Source organism: Phyllobates terribilis, unplaced genomic scaffold (genome assembly GCF_046119375.1).
Source record: "Phyllobates terribilis strain yellow unplaced genomic scaffold, ASM4611937v1 Scaffold_7__3_contigs__length_470593459, whole genome shotgun sequence".
Lineage (NCBI taxonomy): Eukaryota > Metazoa > Chordata > Amphibia > Anura > Dendrobatidae > Phyllobates > Phyllobates terribilis.
Genome location: NW_027362767.1, coordinates 296,115,437 through 296,133,723, shown reverse-complemented (window position 1 = coordinate 296,133,723; position 18,287 = coordinate 296,115,437). Strand labels below are relative to the sequence as shown.

The 18,287-nt window shown below is 43.2% G+C and overlaps 2 protein-coding genes across 2 annotated transcripts in view; one reads left to right on the top strand and one right to left on the bottom strand.

Moving 5' to 3' along the window:
• Window positions 1-627, bottom strand: part of ABCB7 (ATP binding cassette subfamily B member 7) — a 127,023-nt gene extending 126,396 nt beyond the window's left edge. The window contains exon 1 of the mRNA XM_073641019.1: window positions 386-627. Coding sequence (XP_073497120.1) covers window positions 386-505 — 120 coding nt within the window. The 5' untranslated portion in view covers window positions 506-627. The remainder of the gene's footprint in view (window positions 1-385) is intronic.
• Window positions 611-18,287, top strand: UPRT (uracil phosphoribosyltransferase homolog). The gene is made up of 7 exons (XM_073641020.1): window positions 611-1,173; window positions 2,432-2,474; window positions 8,133-8,202; window positions 9,310-9,372; window positions 15,334-15,495; window positions 15,964-16,062; window positions 17,285-18,287. The coding sequence occupies exons 1-7, from the start codon at window positions 863-865 to the stop codon at window positions 17,389-17,391; spliced, it is 855 nt and encodes a 284-aa protein (XP_073497121.1). The 5' UTR covers window positions 611-862; the 3' UTR covers window positions 17,392-18,287.

Below are 18,287 nucleotides of genomic sequence, written 5' to 3'. Positions count from 1 at the left end.
CCAGTATCCTGTATGGAGTTTTATAAGGGGACCAGTATCCTGTATGGAGCTTTATACGGGGACCAGTATTCTGTGTGGAGCGTTATATGGGGGCCAGTATCCTGTATGAAGCGTTATATGAGGGCCAGTATTCCGTATGGAGCCTTATATGGGGGCCAGTATTCTGTGTGGAGCGATTCACCGGTTTCTGAGCTATTGTGGAATTTACAATAGATATCACTCATGTAATGTAAGAAGTGAAATCTTTGCATTGTACTATATATATATATTTCTCTGCGGTATCTCTGCATCATGAATCGTGGTATGTGTTAAAGGGGCCCACTGAGACTCTTTCGCCCAGGGCCCACAAAAACCTGGAGCCGGCCCTGCACACACTACCCCTCACCTGGCTCCTGCTCGCCTTGTGCCTTCGCTCCCCTGGACACCAGGAGCCCAGCGTCCTCCTGAGCTGCCATGGTGACACCGTTCTCCTCCGTGACACACTGAGCACCATGAGCAGCGCCATGTCCTGGGTCACGGGGTCTGTAGTGAGCCAGTAAAGTCCTCCACGACCATAGAGTACAGCCTAGGAGTCACCAGAGTGTCCCCGTCAGGCAGGAAGCCGGGTGCACAGAGGCACAGAGCCCCGCCCCCTGTCATTGACAGTCAGGAGCTGTGGTTTGGCAGTCGTGCTCCTCGTGTATTACTTGCTGTACGTAGCCGGCCGCCCACATTGTAATGGAACGTTCCAGCAAGAGATTCGGTTCAGAATTTCTAATATTACCGCCCGCATGACTGTCTCCAAATGGTTTATCTGAACACCTGACAGTGACCTGTTGGGGCGGGCTACGTGGATGATTGGCAGTGGAGGCAGCCAATCGGCATGGAGGTAGCGAAGCCTCGCGAGAGCTGCCTTGTGTTCGCAGAGCACGCTGCCTGGTGTAGTGTGAGGCCGGGCTGCATGGAAGCCATGCCGGGCGAGCAGCAGCAGCCACCGCAGCCGGAGCTCTCACACAAGCACATACGGTTCGTTGACGGCAGCGGGAGCAGTAATGAGGCGGATAAAGAAAGCGAAGACAGCGGGAGCCCGGACTTGGATGTGCCCGAGGACCAGCAGCAGCTGGTGGGACCTCAGCTCAAGCTGCTGCCCATGAATGACCAGATCCGGGAGCTGCAGACCATCATCCGGGACAGGTCAGAGCCTGAGCATTGTGTGCCCGAGGGTCCTCCGGATCTGCCTGGCGCATATACATACAAAATACTCCCCACAAACTGCATTCAACTGCTGAACCCAAATCATTATATATTTTAGGAATCGGTCCATTTCATACTGACTCCGCAGCCCTGCTCGTGTACGGGGCGCCTATGATTTATTATTATTATATAGCGCCATTGGTTCCATGGTGCTGTACATAAGAAGGGGTCACATACCAAATACAGATATCACTTACAGTAACAAACGCTTGTTTGAAGAGATGGGTTTTCAGGCTCCGTCTGAAGGATCCGAATGTGGCGGATAATCGGATGTGTTGAGGCACAGAATTCCATAGGATGGGGGATATTTGGGAAAAGTTGGATGAGGAATGAATAAGTGTGGAGGAGGAAGGAGGTCTTGGGGGGACCGGAGAGTACGTAAGGCAATGTATCGGGAGATTAGTTCAGAGATGTACGGGCGCTTATACGTCGTCCTTCTGCACCAGGTAACATACAAGACGCCATTGTAGTGGATGATGGTTCCTGGCGTGGAAAATTAAATGGATTCCATTCTCCGCTGCTCCAGTTTTGGTGATCTTCTATGGTTTTTGTTTACTCCCTTAGAGTGATGCCATCACCTTCATGTACATGACTATGGCAATCAATCACTAGGCACTGGCCAGCTGCTGATTCCAGTGATTGGCTGCAGTGGTCATATGATTGCTTGATATCATTGCTGCAGGAAAGACTGGCAAGGACTGCTGGAGTATCATGATTGGAAAGACCAGTGATCACCACCACAGCTTTGGTGCCAGAAAGGAGGGGAATTTAGGAAGTGATTTATGGATAGTTTCTTATTTTCTCAATGTCCCTGCTATGCTTTTCATAAATTCTGAGTCACCCCTTTAAAAATAGGAATTTGTCCATCCCTCGTAACTGAGCTTAAATTAGCCCTAATTTCAGAGGATTCATTTCCCAGAAGGTCCCGGCACATTGTTACGTCCCACCTCTTATGGTTGTCAGGGCATGAACAGCCGTTCCTGTTCAGAGATGACTAATGTACATGAAAATTTGTGCACCCCTCCTACAAAAGGGGAATACTACATATAGAAGACACTGTCTGTGCCGGTCAGTGTGGGGGGCATGTTGGGTTTGTGCCCAGTGTGACCATTTCTAACCTCACAATGAAGTTGATGCTTACACAGTGATTCTCCATTGTGGGGACTCTATGTAACAGGTTCTTACTGTTCTTTTGCAGGACCACAAGTCGAGGAGATTTTGTGTTTTCTGCTGATCGCCTGGTATGTAATCATGTTCATTCACAGACTTCATTAATGTAAGTGATGACTTCTTACAGGATTGTCTAGGACTGCTCAGGAAGCTTTACACCTATTCAAAACCTGCATTATAATTAGTGAATCTTTTAGTTGCCCCCACATTCAGCATGTGGTAGTCAGTGGCCACATTTGTTCGTCTAGACGACTTGTGGTGGGTTGACTACACTAGATCTCCATGCTCTTATGGAAACCAATCAGATAGGCAGGATGGAGAACAGTGTGAGCAGCCTCTTCTTACTTCAGCAACTCTGGTATCTCCAGTATTAGATCAGATAGACAGGGTGGACGGCAGTGAGAGCAGCCTCTTCTTTACCCCTTCCCCTTCACGACATTTGATTTAAGTTTACATCATGGTCGGGAAGGGTTTCCCGCAAAATGATGTAAATTTACATCATCGCCACCGGGAGCTTGGCATAAATTTATAGCTGAGCTCCAGCCCAGCTGTCATGGCCAGGAGAAGTGTATCGGCGTACTCTGGACAACTTGGACAACAAATTGTATGATCCATTTTCTTCTGTTACCCTTGTGAAAATGAAAGATTTGGGGCGAAATCAACATTTTTGAGGGAAAAAGTAAAATTTTCATTTTTTCCTTCCACATTGCTTTAGTTCCTGTAAAGGACCTGAAGGGTTAATAAACTTCTTGAATGTGGTTTTGAGCACCTTGAGGGGTGCAGTTTTTAAAATGGTGTCACTTTTGGGTATCTGTCATATAGCCCCATCCAAGTCACTTCAAATGTTCAAAATTACGATATTTTCATAAATAAACGCAAAAAATATCGGCCTAAATTTACAACTACCATAAAGTACAATGTGTCATTAAAAAAAACATTCTCAGAATCGGTGGGATCCATTGAAGCGTCTTAGAGTTACTACTGCATAAAGTGACACTGGTCAGAACTGTAAAATTTGGCCTGGTCATGAAGGTGAAAACAGGTTTGGTGGGTGAATGGGTTAAACTAGCACTCCTGGTATCTCCAGGAATTAGGGAAATGATGATCTGCTATACAGTGTTGTAGAAGTCCGGGAGTGCTGCCCCTGCTTCATCCCTGGGCCTCTGAAGAGTGGCCCGTTTCAGTTTGTGTCAGTTTGAGCCCTTTATGAAGGATGATAAATGGGAGTTGATCCTGGCAAAGACCTTTTATGGGACTATGGAGGCTGAATGTTCCAGAACATATAGGAATTTAGGGAGGACTATCATTGTAATGACATTGATTCTCCCAACTACTGATGAAGGGTTCCCATATTCTAATTTTCTCCCGCAGGTATAATGATCATGTAGTTTTGTATGATTAGCATCCATTTTTTATTGCACCTTTTGAATGCAATGGCCGAGTCTCATCCAAAAACATATGAATAGTGCATGAATCAATTTTTTTTTTCTTATGTAGTCCATGTTGAAAATTGCTCCTGTGCATGAGCAGATTGGCTTTCACTGGTCAGTGCGCTGTCCCTTGTGCTCATAGACCAAAAATACTCATCTGAACAAGGTTTTAGATGGTTATTATTGGGATGTTCATTTAGCTAAACAGCAATTTTGCCTGAACTTTCAGGTGTTTTCATGGAGAGGGGAACAAGTTGCTTCCATTCACCTCTTGCAGTGACTTATTCCCATGGCCAACAAAGGAGCGATCTGTCGGCGGAGAGTCAGCAAGTCCTGTCAAAATTTATTTAAGCTGACCGATCCATTGAGTGTACTGTTTTTTTTTTATTTTAAGAGGTTGTCCACTATTTTTTCATTGATGACCTCTCCTTATCCTATTTGCATAGAAATTATACCACGTTTCAAATTTTTATCATTTCAGATAAAGTACGACCTTTTCTTGACAGCTGATCAGTGGGGTGCCAGGTGTCAAACCCTCGGCTGATCAGGCACTGGTGACCTATCCCAAGGATAGGTCATCAATTAAAAAGTAGTGGACAACCTCTTCAACTAATGGTACTGCTGTCAGTAAAATGTCCTATTTTTTCTGAAATGATAGAAAGTACACCACGTTCCAAATTTTTATTCATATTAGATTTGTCATAAAGATATAACTTTTTTTTCAAATAAACTCATGGATGGTCTTGTGTCTCGGGGCTCTTTTGGATCATTGAAATCAATCTCAAACCATCTTTATTTATTGAGTTTTGTATGGCATAGGTTTGGTGGAGCCCTTGCCGCTTGTTGCAGCAGTGGTGCATACACCTGCGTGGAAGCGCCAAATTTTACTGTCCATTTGATAGTTTTCGTTTAGGTATTTGAAGCTGCTGAAGTCCTGTGAAAAAAAGAACCTCAAGGTGTAGGATCCTCCAAAGATTTGCAGTTGTGCATAAACCTACTATTTGGCCACAATAATCAGTGTGCACAAGGAGAAACTGCCGCATTGACTCAGACATAGATGAAGACCAATTATAAAGCAGTCTTGTTTACTGATGATCGCTGTACAACCCTGGATGGACCAGATGAATGGAGTAGTGGATGGTTGGTGGAAGGTCACCATGTCCAAACAAGGCTGCAATGTCAGCAAGGAGGTTGTGGAGTCATGTTTTGGGCTTTAATCATGGGGAGAGAGCTGGTAGGCTCCTTTAGGCTATGTGCCCATGTTGCGGAACTGAATCATATTTTTTACTTTTCTTTCTGGCGGGAAAATCGCATGCGGATTTTACATGCGGTTTTCCCGCCAGGTAGAAGCGTTTGTGAGGCATCTTTGCAGCGTCTTTGCATGCATTTCCGCATGCAGGTTATCACGCACTTATCCAAGTGATTTAAGCATCACTTGGAAAAGTGCTTGACAACTTGTTCACACTATATAAATCCATGCAACCGGCATGGATTTATATAGTGTGACCAAGTAATAGTTAAAAAAAAGAATCAGAATGGTAAAAAATAAAAAAAATAAAGTTTACACTCACCTTCCGATGCATTCTCTGCCCCGTCCGGAGTCTTGAGCGGCTCACGCTGTTGTGTGCAGGACCTGCGGTGAAGTCATTGAGTCATGTGATGGGTCACATGACTCAATGACGTGGCAGGTCCTTCACACAACAGCGCGACGGAGGGAAAACATCAGAAGATAAGTAAAAACTTTATTTTATTCTTTTTTTTTACAGGTTCTTTGGTACCCAGGTCTGGATGAGAGTCTCCTCTCATCCAGACTTGGGTACCATCCGCACATTGATTCCGCTGCGCTTCCGCAAAATTAATGAACATGCTGCGGATTTTTGACCGCAGCATATACGCTGCAGAAAAATCCGCAGCATGGGCATTGACATTGCGGAATGCCATTGGGGACCATGGGGTGCGGATATACATGTGTTTTACAAGCGGACGGGGCAGAGAATGCATCGGAAAGTGAGTATAATCTTTATTTTTTTATTTTTTACCATTCTGATTCTTTTTTTTTAACTATTACTTGGTCACACTATATAAACCCATGCCGGTTGCATGGATTTATATAGTGTGAACAAGTTGTCAAGCACTTTTCCAAGTGATGCTTAAATCACTTGGAGAAGTGCTTGATAACCCACATGCAGAAATGCATGCAAAGACGCTGCAAAGACGCCTCACAAACGCTTCTACCTGGCGGGAAAACCGCATGTAAAATCCGCATGCGATTTTCCCGCCAGGGAGAAGCGTAAAAAATATGCTTCAGTTCCGCAACGTGGGCACATAGCCTTAAGGTCCTGAAGGTGTGAAAATGACATCGGCAAATATATAGAGTTTCTGACTGACCACGTTCATGAATTGGTACAAAAAGAACTGTGCCATCCATAGCAAAATCATCTTCATGCTGACAGTGCATCATCTCATGCTGCAAAGAAACTGAGTTATTGGCTGCTATGGGCATGAAAGGAGAGAAGCTCATGGTGCGGCCACCAATCTCCCCTGACCTCAACCCTATTGAGAACTGCTAGCTAAAGACCTATGAGGGTGAGAGGCAGTTTCACATCAAAACAGCAGCTCTGTCAGGCTATTCTGACATCCTGCAAAGAAAGTCAAGCAGAAACTATCCATAAACTCACATGTTCAATGGATGCAAGAATTGTGAAGGTGATATCAGAGAAGGAGTCCTATGTTAACATGTAGCTTGTTTTAAGATGTTTTTGATTGAAAAAGCTTTTGATTTCAGTAAACATGAGCTCCTAATACTGCAGATTCAACAAATGACCATTTTCTTTACAACCTATAACATGTTTGGAAACTCTGTTGTGCATAATAATTTAGAACAGTGCACTGTGAGCTTTTTTAGTTTTGCAAAAAATCCTGTTGTCATTGGGAGGTTTGTCCAATAAAAATTGATTTATCCTCTAATGGTTGGAGATTTGAACATTATATTAATTTGCATCAATCATTTAGGAAAATCAGAGAAAAATCGCATTGGCATAATAATTTGTAAGGCGGTGTATAAATGATTTTCTATTGCGGCAGAGTTGCTCATGTACAGTGCTGTATGTGTACTCCCTAATACCTGGTGGCATTGTCAATCACCATGTATCAGTAACTTGACTACAAGGAAAAGTTAAAACTCATTTTGTTCTCATTCTGACCAAAGGAACACATTTTCAGTGGCCTTTAAATCCTGTCTGGCTGCCTTTCTGGATCAGCTGTACAGGGAGAAAATCAAGTTCTATTCTCCCTATAGCCGCTGGCTTGCAGTCATTGGGGCGATGCATGGAGCGGTTACAGTCACTGCTCATTATACTGTGGCCGCAGCTGTAATCTCTCCCTACTGCACATTGACTGACAGCCGGCCCTACAGCTTATGTGTGCACCGCTGGGGAGTGATCACAGTGCACTCGCTGTATGATGAACTGTGACTGGACGGCACCATCCCGACGACTGGAAGCGAGCAGCTCCATGGACGATATAACTTAATTTTCTCCCTGTACAGCTGATTTTCCAGTAAACCAATCTAATGTGATTTAATTGCAATTTACCTGCTGATTTTCCCTATAAGTGCATGTCTTGCAGGTGACTGGTTCCCTTTTAAAGTTGGTTTCCTGGGCTATAAGACTAATATCCGGTCCAATGACAGTCTCTCCCACTGATCATCTTATTGAAAGAGCCACAAAAGTGTCTTCTTCATTCTTCAACCGTTCACATCTCCCGTATATTTGGCTGTGTCTGGTATAGCTTTTGTGTCCCATTTGTTTGTATGGATCTGAACTACACTACCGGGCTCAGCCACTACCAAAAATGTATGTGTAACACCACTATCCCTAATATCAGCTGCGGATCAGTGAGACATGGAGATTCAAACTCTCACCAATCTGATATTGAAGCCCTGGAAAACTCCTTTAAGGTTTTAGATTTCTGATTGGGTAATTAATCATTATTTATAATGTTTTGGATAAATTCATTTTTTAGAAGGCTGGGTAAAAAAAACAAACCCCACAATAGGTGCCAAAACATTTTTCCAAGTAGTAAATCTTGACCTGGGTTATATGTCATATGATGTATACGGTCACTAATGATCTGCATATAGTTCAGCGGTGGGCACTGCGGCCTATGTACGGGAGGCAGAAGGCTCACACATGGAGCTGTGTACTGTCCTTGTGGGCATCTTTATAGCCCAGTGTCTCTAATCAGTAGGAAAACCTTGATTATTTTGATCTTTATATCATTCTCTCTTTATCCCTGCAGATACGGTTGGTGGTTGAGGAAGGTCTGAATCAGCTGCCATATACAGAATGTACGGTTACGACACCTACAGGTACAACTATCGCGGTTAATATCGGTCGCTATACCAAGGATGTACTGCCACTTATTACAGCTGTATCATATTTAGTAATTACGTTGAAAAGAAAACTACCGTCCAGGGCTGTGTAGTCTGTAAACCAAACCTCCGCCTCCTCAATTTCCATGACTCCGACTCCCTCATACATGGCTCATGTTTAAGTGATAAATTTACTGTAGCACAGATTCATCTCAGCTAAAAGTCTAGACCCTTAGATCAGGAATAGGACAGACATTTATAGGACATTTCATAACTTTCCCAAATTCTTATGAAAAAATATTCCCCACAAACTGCATTGAACTACTGTACCCAATTTATTATATATTTTAGGAGTTTGAGTCGGTCCATTTTATACCAACTCTGACTACACCAAAATGGTCTCTGAATCCGACTCCACGACTCCGACTTCACAGCCCTGCTCCCATCCACACCTTCCCATCCAGAAATGTCTGCTTACAGATAATGTTGATTAGAGGCTGGAAGGACAAAAGAGGGCGGATAGGGCATTAACCAGACAACAGGGAGTTTGTGTTGCTGTTCCTACTCACCTGGTAAAGTTGTGAGAGCGCACATATCTTGGAATAACTCCGAAACAAGGGTCCAGCTGCTGCTGCTCTGCTGGTTGGCAGATCCAACCTTGAAATCAACTAGTGCGGAGAAGCGGTCCTGCTGCTCTGCTGGTGTCTCACAGAATGAGTGTGTCCAGAAAGGGATTTAGAATCAGAAATGCAGTTTAATCTATACGTGTTTCGAAGTCCAACTGATTTGTCCACCAGGAGGATGTCCACCAGGAGGATGTCCACCAGGAGAATGTCCACCAGGAGAATGTCCACCAGGAGAATGTCCACCAGGAGGAGTTTCTCCTGATAACGTCAGTTGAACTTCAAAATATGTAGAGGTATAACTGCATTTATGATTCTAAATCCCTTTCTGGACATTCTCATTGTTTGAGACAACAAAAGCGCAGCAGAGCCGCTTATCCACAGCAATTGCTTACAGATAATAGTGCAGATAATGTAGCGGAGGTAAACTTTTAGATTTTATGTTCCTCGGCAAACCCAAAAACTTTGTTTTTGCTTTTAGGTTACAAATACGAGGGGGTGAAGTTTGAGAAGGGGAACTGTGGAGTGAGCATCATGAGAAGCGGTAAGTACTTGTACATAGGCCTCGGAAATGTAACAGCAGAGCGAGAATCTGCTCCTACAACTGGTCCTTGTTTTAGAAGCCAACATAAGAAAAAGGGTTATTTTGTATTTTTTTTATTTTTTTTATTCTGTGCAAAATTATTAGACAATTTTTATTTTTGATGTTTAATTAAATTTTATTATTGAACAACTACAGTGCTGTCTGTGAATCCAAAAGGTGAATAAACCTGAATATATAAGAACGTAAAAGTGAGGTTTTGTCTTTCTTAGGTGAATATCTGTGTGCAGAATTATTGTGCGACTAAATGAAAATGTAAATTCTGAGTCTGTCAGACACTGTTCAGACACTGTTTTCCTTCACTGTAGATCTCCCTTTTAAGAGCATAAGTTCTCAATAGGGTTTAGGTCAGATGAGAACGGGGCGGTGTCATTTATTCTTTTATCCCTAAGGCTCCTTTCACATTGCTTTCTTGCTCAGACGCAGTCTACTACGCCTGAGTGGCCACCTGCCCGAAAATGATGCACAACACAGCACACATTGACACTGTCAGCACCTTTATAGTCAATGACCGGGTCAGTGCATACAGTAGAATCCTGTTTGGACGCAAGCAGGACCACTGAACGTGGGCAAGAATGCAATGTGAAAGGGGCTCAAGGCCTTTACTGGCATCCGAGCAGTGGGGACTTCGATGCTGCAATGGACCACTGTCCCACATAAATGTCATGGCTTTCTTGAAAGATTTAGACTTTCTCCTGTGCCACTGCTTGAAGAAAGTGTCTTATAAAAACTGGCAGTAGGTTTGGGAGCTGATTTTCAGCCAATCTATAACTCGAAAAGGTCCAACTAGCTCATCTTTAACCCCTTTCCGACAAGTGCCGTACATGTATGGTACATGTCGTGCCTTTCCCTTTGGCGCGGGCTCTGGCGACGAGCCCACACCTTTCCGAGGACTTGACAGCTAATCTGATCAGCTGTCATGTGCCCCTAACAGCCGCGAGTGGAATCGCAATCCACCCGCAGCTGTTAGGCTATGTGCCCACGTTGCGGAAATGAAGCAGAAAATTTCTGCTTCATTTCCGCATGTCCTCTCCCGGAAAATATATAAAAATAATTAATCCAATCGGTAAACGACGTAACGAGAAAAAAAATCAATTACGTTTTTTTGGTCGCCACAACATTACAATAAAATGCAATAACGGGAGAGTGAAACAGCATATCTACCCCAAAATGGTATCAATAAAAACGTCAGCTTGGCACGCAAAAAATAAGCCCTCACCTGGCCCCAGATCCCGAAAAAAGGAGATGCTTCGGGTCTCGGAAAATTGCGCCATTTTTTTTTTTTTTTTAAACAAACTTTGGATTTTTTTTCACCACTTAAATAAAAAAGAACCTATACATGTTTGGTGTCTACAAACTCGTGAACGTGGTAAGAAAAAAAACAATTGTGAAATTACACTCTTTTTTTTGCAATTTCACCGCACTTTGAATTTTTTTCCCGTTTTCCAGTACACAATATGGTAAAACTAATGGTGTCGTTGAAAAGTACAACTTGTCCTGCAAAAAAATAAGCATTCAAGTATATAGAGAAGGTGGAAAATCTGCATAAAATGCTGAAATGGTCAAAATACTAATTTCCCTAATAATTTTGCTCAGTGTAAGATTGTTCACGTTTCCTGCTAAATATCGTCGAGGTTATGTCGATGGTGAGGATATATAGTATGTATAGGGTTCTTGTTTCTCGTACAATAAATTACTTGTGCATTTCTTTTCTGGGTGGGTGTATAACTTTTTTTTTTTTTTTCCTTAAGTTTTATGTGTGTGTGAATATATATTTCTTTGTGTCCCCAAGAGGTCATATAAGGTCTGCCGCCACATTTACAAGTGAAATACTGTACTGCTGTAATAAGTCATTAGCAGAGCTGACCTGGGCGGGTGTAAGGCTGCCGGGCACCATGCTGGCGAGCCCATGCCTCCAATTACTACACACCACTCATTATATGCTAAGACGACTGGTGGCGATTATCACTGCTTTTATCAGAGTCCCTGGCTGTCATTAAGGCTCTGTTCACATGTACAGAAGTTATTTCCATTTTTGGATCCATTTAGGAATGATGTAGTCTGCACCACATTTTTTTGCCCTGCCAAAAAAATTAATAATTGGATCCTTATTATGTTGAAACCTAAGAGAAACGATCATAAGAGATGGTCATCTGTAATGTCGTCAATTAACGGATAGACTTTTAAGCCTTTTAGACACCCAGAACAGTACAGGTGTTAATGGGCTCCTGTATTAAAGACGGATTTATTACAAAGAGAACAAAAATGGAAACCTATTAGTGCATCCACGTTTGCTCCGTTTTGTAAAGAATCAAGTTTTTTTTTCTTTTAACCCCTTTCTGACATGCTACGTAATAACACGTCCCTGTGCCCTGGGCCTTATGGACCAGATACGTATTATTACGGCAATACGTTATAGGTCCAGTATGACCTGACCTATAAAACTGCCCCACTAGTTAACCCCTTTAGTGAATACAGTAAAAAAAAAAAATGAAGCAAAAAACTATGCTTTATCATTATGCTGCCGAACAAAAAGTGGAATAAAACGCGATCAAAAAAGACGAATGTAAATAAAAATGGTTCCGCTGAAAAGGTCATCTCGTCCCGCAAAAAACAAGCCAACAAACAGCTCCAACAACAGAAAAATAAAAAAGTTATAGCTCTCAGAATAAAGCAATTCAAAAAAATTATTTTTTCTATAAAATAGTTTTGATTGTGTAAAAGCGCCAAAACATAAAAAATTATATAAATGTGGTATCGCTATAAAAACACTGACCCGAAGAATAAAGCTGCCTTTTCAATTTTACCACACGTGGAAACATAAAAAAAAAATAAAAAATTCCTGAATTGTTGGTTTTTAGTTATTCTGCCTCTCAAAATCAGAATAGAAAGCGATCAAAAAATGTCATGTGTCCGAAAATGGTAACAATAAAAACGTCAACTTGTCCCGCAAAAAACAAGCTCTTACATGGCTGTCGGCCGAAATATGGAAAAATTATAGCTCTCCTCAAAATATGGCGATACAAAAACTAGTCTGCAAAAAAAAAAAAAAAAGTCTTTTACTGTATGGCAGTTGCCAAACATAAAAACCCGATATAAATGTGGTATTGCTGTAATGCACCGACCCGAAGAATAAAGTCGTCTAATCACTTATACCGCACGAGGAAAGGCGTAAAAAAATAAATAAAACCAATTCTTCACCTGTTGCTGATTTGTTCGTTCTGCCTCCCAAAGATCGCAGTAAGGCTCAACTCGCATTTATCTTGCGCTCTATGCTGAGCGCTTACACCGGGGTTTCCGTGTAAATCTCAGAAATACGTGATTCAGACGGAAACCCCAGCGGAAGATTCCCTGTAATGAAGCAGATGGAGGCACTGTGGACGCCGTCTGACCTGTCATCCCACGGTGTCCGTTTTTTGTTAGGCGTGTATAAATGTGCCGTCGGCCACAGTTTTGTGAACTTCTGAAAAAAAGGACATCGCTAAACAGAAGCCAGACGGACTCCAGAATAAGGCCGGTTTCACATGTCCTGATATTTCCGGTACCGGAAAAAACAGTACCAGAGATGTGTGTCCGTGTGCACCTGTGTGACAACCGTGTGCCGCATCAGGAGCACACGTTCTGACGCCGCGGAATCAGCTGATCGCAGCTCTGGCAGGGGACAATGATGAGGGCAGTGTTCAGTACCCGGTGCTTGGCAACAGCGCCAACTGTGCACTGATTACCAGGCGCCGGTACGTGTCACACTGATCTCACAGATGTCATCAGTGTGGGACGTTTTGCGGCCCGTGCAGCGCAAAACAAACGGACATGTCAACGTGTTTTGCCCGCGGTTTGTGGAAACACACTGACATGTGCACAGACCCATTCATTTGAATGGGTCTGCGTGTGTCAGTGTCTCTGGTATGTGTGGAAACTGTCACCACATGAACCGGACACACTGACGTGTGAAAGAGGCCTAACTCTACTGCCTCATTATAGTGAATGGATCCCTCGGGGGTTTCATCTGAATTACGTAGGAGCTGTTTATAAGGAGTCCGCATACTATTCTAGGAAAAAATGCACTCCAGGAGGCAGATAGCTCTCCGTCCCTCCCGAATCTTGCCGTGTGGCTAAGAAGTGCTGTGCAGCCACATATGGGGTATTTCTACGTTAAGCAAAAATTGTGTGGCAAATTTTGGTGCCATTTTTACCCATTTCCCAGTGTGAATGGAAAATCTGGGGCTAAAACAAAAGTTTGGTGGTAAAAATGTGATTCTTTATTCTTCACCGCCGAATGTTATACAATTCTGTGACACACCTGTGGTGTCAATATGATCACTGCACTCCTAGATGGATTCATTGAGAGGTGTAGTTTGTTAAATGGGGTCTATTATGGGGGGGGGGGGTCTGATGTTCTGGCACCTTAGAGCTCTCCAATGTGAAATGGCACCGTCAAACCAGCCCAGCAAAATATGAACTCCCAATATGGCGCTTCTTCCCTTCTGAGCTTTGCACTGTGCCTCAAAAGTAGTTTTCGACGACATACGTATCAGTGTACTCAGGAGAAATTGCACAACTTTTGGGGTCCAATTTCTCCTGTTACCCTTGTGTAAATAAAAAAAATTGGAGCTAAAATATCATTTTTGTGGAAAAAAGTTTTTTATTTTTTTTTTATTTTCTCGTCTCTACTTTATGAACTTTTGTGAAACACTTGGGTTTAAAGTGCTCACCACACATCTAGATAAGTTCCTTAAGGGGTCTAATTTCCTAAATGGGGTCAGTTGTGGGGGGTTTCCACTGTTTAGGCACATCAGGGGCTCCCCAAATGCAACATAGCGTCCGCTAATTATTCTAGCAAATTTTACATTCAAAAAGTCAGTTGGCGCTCCTTCCCTTCTGAACCCTGCCATGTGCTCAAACAGTGGTTTTCCCAACATATGGGGTGTCTGCGTGCTCAGGGGAAATTGCACAACAAATTTTGTAGTCCATTTTTTTTCCTGTTGCCTTTGCGAAAATAAAAAAAATGGGGTCTAAAGTAACATTTTTGTGAAAAAAAAGTTAGCTGTTCATTGTTTTCTTCCACATTCCAAAAATTCCTATGAAGCACCTGAAGGGTTAATAAAGTTCTTGAATGTGGTTTTGAGCACCTTGAGGGGTGCAGTTTTTTGAATGGTGTCACTTTTGGGTATTTTCTGTCATATAGACCCTTCAAAGTGACTTCAATTGTGATGTGGTCCCTAAAAAAAAATGGTTTTGTAAATTTTGTTGGAAAAATTAGAAATTGCTGGTCATCTTTTAAGCCTTATAACTGCCTAACAAAAAAAAAATGTTGGTTCCAAAATTGTTGTGCTGATGTAAAGTAGACATGTGGGAAATGTTATTTATTAACTATTTTGTGTGACCTATCACTCTGATTTTAAGGGCATGAAAATTCAAATTTTGAAAATTGCTAAATTTTCAACATTTTTGCCAAATTTCAGATTTTTTCGCAAATAAACGCAAGTCCTATCGAATAAATGTTACCACTGCCGTGAGTACAATATGTCACGAAAAAACGTTTTCAGAATCAGGGGGATCCGTTGAAGTGTTCAAGAGTTATTACCTCATAAAGTGACAGTGGTCAGAATTGTAAAAATTGGCCTGGTCATTAACGTGCAAACCACCCTCGGGGGTAAAGGGGTTAATAAATACTAGAATCTTTCAAAGTAGATGACAACCGAACATGTCAATGGCCGAGGTCCTGATATGCAGTAATGCAGCAATGTAAAAAAAAAAAGCTGCACTTTACACCAATCTGTAAGTTGGCTGGCACATGTCACCCCGATAACATCGGAGGTGTTGGACAGCCCATCTCCTCTATCTGTGAGCAATGTGTTCCTATCGAGAAGCCACCTGCTGTCAGCTAACCCTTCTCTTTTTCAGGCGAGGCAATGGAGCAAGGTCTGCGTGATTGCTGCCGCTCTATCCGAATTGGAAAGATCTTGATCCAAAGCGATGAAGAAACCCAACGTGCCAAAGTTTACTACGCGAAATTCCCACCGGACATTTACAGGAGGAAGGTGTTGTTGATGTACCCGATACTAAGTGAGCGACGCTATTGAATAGAACATGTCGTCTAGTTTTATATGTTGCACCATAAATCACAAATTGCAAATATTATTCCATACACATTCTTTTTCATTACTTTGTGCTCTGGACCCCTCACCCCTACTTGGACATTTGGGGGAGCCATTCAGTGATTGTAATTCCGCACATTCCGGTGTTGTAAGACCATGTATAAATGAAGGGGTGTGGGCCTGGTGGGGGAAACGCTACATGTGGCTCACTTTCCTGGAGACTCACTGTCATGGTTAGGGTCAGGAATGATTTGCTCTCCTAAGTGGAGAGAAAAAGTTTAGTTCATACTGAATGTGAGTTGTTCTTTTGAGGATAAGCATCGATGTGACTTTTGTCTTTCTTTCCCCTAGTAACCATGTTATTCTGCTGACTGATCATTGCATTAATGTATAGAACGTTACTTACAGCCTTTTCTAATCATATGATTCATTGCAGGCACTGGAAATACCGTTATCGAAGCTGTAAAAGTTCTGATTGAACACGGCGTCCAACCGGCCTGTATTATACTGCTCAGTCTCTTCTCTACCCCACATGGTGAGTCGCTTTAGCCACCACTTTTGTATAGTCTGTTTTCCATGTTTAGTACCTGCAATATGGCGTAATTACATGTTGCATTATAGAGAACATGTAAAGCCTTGGACACCTTGTGTCAGCCTGCATCGCCCCCCTTTGCTGCCAATCTCCTTTTTTGCACAAGAAGTGAAAGCAGTTGTCTCTGAGCCAGAGTGGAAAGCTGCTAAAAACTGACTAGAAGTGGATTATCCTGTAGTTGCTGCTGGATAGCTGAATGTTTGTTTGTGTTTTGACGGCCCAGCTTTAAAGGAAATCTTTCACCAGCTTCTTATGTAATCTGAAAGCCGCATGATGTAGAGGCAGAGACCCTGATTCCAGCATTGTCACTTACTGAGCTACTTGCCTCAGTTTTGATACAATCATTGTTTTCTGCAGATCTACCAGTTCTCTAAAGACTAAGCTCTGTATAAGCCCACATCACTGATTGGCTGCTTTCTGTGTACACTCTGCATAGGCCGAAAGCTGCCAATCAGTATTGAGGGTGGGGTAATACGGAGCAGAAGGAGTACATGGCATGAGACAGCTAGTCCTCTAGTGATCTCCTGCTGATTGATTTTATTGAAAGAACACACAGCCTAGTAAGTGACTCATCACTGGAATCCGGGTCTCTGTCCCTACATCACGCTGCTCTCAGATTACATAGCAAAAACCTGCTGACAAGATTACCTTTAAGGGGTTGTTTATGAAATAACTACCCCTTCAATAACCTACTTACTCAGCTTATTGGAGAAAGGGGCCACAAGTAAAGGTTTTACAGGCAGGACTGTGGGGAAATGTCTGAAAATTATGTGATTGAGAGCTGATATCATGTGGTTGTCACCTTTCAGAAAGTGCTTTCCTCACTGTCCCCTGGTCCAGTGCTGGGTCTCTGGCTCTGCTGCCGGTATGTCCTGTATTGGCTGCGGCATTGATGTCACATGAGCAGCGTGGGCAGCCAATCAGTCAGCGCAGTTGCTCTGAGGGTGTGTTTGGTCTACATGAACAGAGCTGCTGAGCTCATTCATTGGCTGCAGCGACCACAAAAGACTCCGTGCAGGACCCAGGGATTGTGAGTAAAGCATGGATTGTTTGTTTTTTTATGACAAACTGCAGGCGAGGGGACCAAGATTTTTTGAAGGGGGAGCAACCCCTGTAACCTGTAGATATAATGATAATACTGTACCATGTGTCATCTTATTTCCAGGTGCCATCTCCATCATCCAGGAGTTCCCAGACATAACCATTTTAACCACTGAGGTCCACCCAGTTGCTCCAACACACTTTGGACAGAAGTATTTCGGCACAGACTGACCATGTGGATCCTCCTGTGCTAGGGAGCTATTAAATTGACTATTCCCTTAAAGTCTGGCAGCGTCCTGGCTAATCTTCAGTGCCTTGCCACCTACTGCTTGGATGGGGGCACTCAATTATGCAATCCTTTTTACTGTACGTGATTTTTCAAGCTTTTTATTCACCCTGACCAGTTGGCCATCAACCGCAGACCCTGACCGCTTGGCCATCAACCGCAGACCCTGACCGCTTGGCCATCAACCGCAGACCCTGACCGCTTGGCCATCAACCGCAGACCCTGACCGCTTGGCCATCAACCGCAGACCCTGACCGCTTGGCCATCAACCGCAGACCCTGACCGCTTGGCCATCAACCGCAGACCCTGACCGCTTGGCCATCAACCGCAGACCCTGACCGCTTGGCCATCAACCGCAGACCCTGACCGCTTGGCCATCAACCGCAGACCCTGACCGCTTGGCCATCAACCGCAGACCCTGACCGCTTGGCCATCAACCGCAGACCCTGACCAGTGTTTTTACTCGGTGTCCATTGCTTACACATCACCTCGAGTGTTCAATGCACATTCCATTCGAAAGCAGCTTCTGCCGCGCGCCGAGGAGTGCAATGTCAAATCCTATTTATTTATTTGTATTAAAGTAATGGAAAAACGGACAATAAATATGGTGATCTGATTTGTTGGTGTGAGATTTTTTTGTTTAGTGTAAAAGTATAAATGTAATTCTAGACTTTTCAAAAATCAGTAAAAGCAATCAATGTACTCCTGATGAAGATCGAGATGCCCAGAAGATATACTAATCAGGAGGGCAATGTTTACTGCAGTATTAAAAGGGGTTGTCCACTACCACCACAGAGTGGTGGGAAAAAAAGATCCTCCCTAACCTACCGTACTGACGCCA